At 43.6% G+C, this 2298-nt stretch overlaps 1 protein-coding gene across 1 annotated transcript in view; it reads left to right on the top strand.

Moving 5' to 3' along the window:
* The window catches only part of LOC101847903 (transcription factor mef2A), a 28448-nt gene extending 28310 nt beyond the window's left edge, over positions 1–138 (top strand). The window contains exon 3 of the mRNA XM_005107379.2: positions 44–138. Within this exon, the coding sequence (XP_005107436.1) occupies positions 44–138 (95 nt within the window). The remainder of the gene's footprint in view (positions 1–43) is intronic.
* Positions 139–2298: the final 2160 nt, after the last annotated feature.

The following is a 2298-nucleotide window of genomic DNA, read 5'->3' as shown; positions in this document are numbered from 1 at the left end:
GGGGGGGGTTACTGTAAGTTTATGTCAACATGACTGTGTCCAGTGGTGGTCACTTGGTGGTCAGAGAAGTCTGAAGTGATTGGTCAATATAGACGCTCTCAGTACTCTCACGGGGCGGTGAAGGGCGGCCTGCAATAAAATGTGGTGCATCGTGGCGAAATCAGGCGCTCGTCAGAAAATAAGTAAATTCGAGAAACCAGTGAGTTTTTTTCCGGATATTTTGGCAAATGTTATGGGATTTTTAAATTTAGGTTTTATTTTTATTAATTTTGGTTTGGGGTTGTTTGGGGGTTTTGTTTTTTATTTGGGGAGGGTGAGAGGTGTTTTTTTTTTCTTGTGTGTTTTTGTTTGTTTTGTTTTGTTTTGTTTTTTGTTTTTGCTCATCACCTTTTTTGTCCACTTAAAAAAACCCACTACTTTCTTAGTGGATTTTCCTGCTTAAAAGTTGATCTAGGCACACACACAAAAAAAGTAAATTTATAGTTTTTAAAGACTCCCAAGCTTTGGAAGTCACCACACTTTGGCGGCCATGTTCTCGATAATTTTATCTCTGACACCAGGACCAGACGACCCCATCTCCTTCAGTCGCAAATATCTCAGCTTCTGTTCTTGATAGATGGGTCATTTTTTCTTTAACTTAAATTAAAAGCTTGACAAATGAGTAAGCTTTAATGTGATACCTCACTTACATACTTATAAACTTTTTTCTTGTTCTGTTCTCTTATACCACGAGATATCGAGGGAATATGCAATAATTATCTTGGTCGGACGTGGGCCCAGTATGTTGCTGTTTAGGTCTTCATTATTGTTGTTCCTTTGTGGCGTCTTTCGCCTAGATGTTAGTCTACCGGACCAGTAATTCTGAGATTGTGGGTTCAAGGGTTCGAGGGTTCGAGCCTCCGCTCGGTCCGACGTGGTGTCCTTGGGAAAGACACTTTACTCGAATTGTCCACATGGCTCGGTCTTTTTGGAGATGGACGTTATACTCGGAGGTCCCGCCTCTTAAATAACCTAAAAGTATTGATAGGGGCTTTAAACTTATACCATTTTACCCATTTTTTTCCTTGGAGGGTGTGGGGGGGGGGTCTTTGACTTTGTCGATCCATCTTTTTTTAACCTTCTTTTTTCTTTAAGCCATCAATCAAATCGCATGTTGTATAGGCCTTGGAGGCTGGCTGTTGTGGCCGCACTCTCATTACTCGTCTAGACCACCTTATTTGTTGTCTTTCGATGCACTTTTATGATACCGATACCTCCACCTGCCGAAAATTTGACGAGCGCCTGATTCCACCGCGTCGTGACACATATGTGTTACATGACCGGATATTGCTGTGGATAGGATTGTGTGGTTTGAATGGGGTGTGTTTGGGGGGGATTTACGGGGAGGATGCAGGTGTGTGGAGGGAATTACGGTGTATTTGCGTGTGTGTGTGTGTGTTTGTGTGTGTGTGTGTGTATGTGTATGTTTATTTGACCCTGAGTGTGTGTATGTGTGTTTATGTGTGTGTGTGTGTATTTGTGCGTGCGTGTGAGTTAAAGTGAATGTGTGTGTCTGTATTCGCCTTTGAATGTGGGTTTGTTTGTTTGTGTGTGTGTGTGCTTGCTTGTTTGTTTGTGTGTGTCCGTTTGTCTTTGTGTGTGTGTGTGTGTGTGTGTGTGTGTGTGTGTGTGTGTGTGTGTTCTGCTGGCGGATCCGACCTAATGGTTAGACTACCGGACCCGTAACCGTGAGATTGCGGGTTCCAGGGTTCGAGCCTCACCTCGGTCCGGCGTTGTGTCCTTGGGAAGTGCACTTTACTCGAAGTATGCTCTTGTCTTGATCCTTTTGGAGACGGGCGTTAAACTCAGAGGTGTGAGTTGAAATGCGTTTATTACACTCGTTGGCTCTCTGTCTTTTTCTCCACTCATCCTTCCTCTGTACTTTCTGTCTCTTCTCTTCTGTTGTTCTTTGTCTCAGGGGTTGACATGTAATGACCCGTGGGTGGTTAGCGGGTGCTCTGGTGTGGTTTGCTTCTTCTTTCCTATCAAACATCTATCCTTCTTATCTCCCCTTCTTCTTTTTTTATGTTTGTTACTCTCTTGTAACACCTCTAATCTTCTGGCGCTCATATGACCCTATGCAGTTGCGAGCGCCGTAAAACCTCTACTAAAACTAAACTAAAAAACACTTTCCACCTTTCCCTATCCTGGGCTACCCTCTTGATGTTATTCCATGTCTTCTTAAATACAATGTAGTGTTGGCATAGGTGTTATACCATGTGCCCATTGGCACGATCGGGTCGGGTCGGGTCGGGTCGG

The sequence above is a fragment of the Aplysia californica genome, unplaced genomic scaffold, assembly GCF_000002075.1.
Source record: "Aplysia californica isolate F4 #8 unplaced genomic scaffold, AplCal3.0 scaffold00598, whole genome shotgun sequence".
Classification (NCBI taxonomy): domain Eukaryota; kingdom Metazoa; phylum Mollusca; class Gastropoda; order Aplysiida; family Aplysiidae; genus Aplysia; species Aplysia californica.
This window is presented reverse-complemented; position numbering and strand designations above follow the sequence as displayed.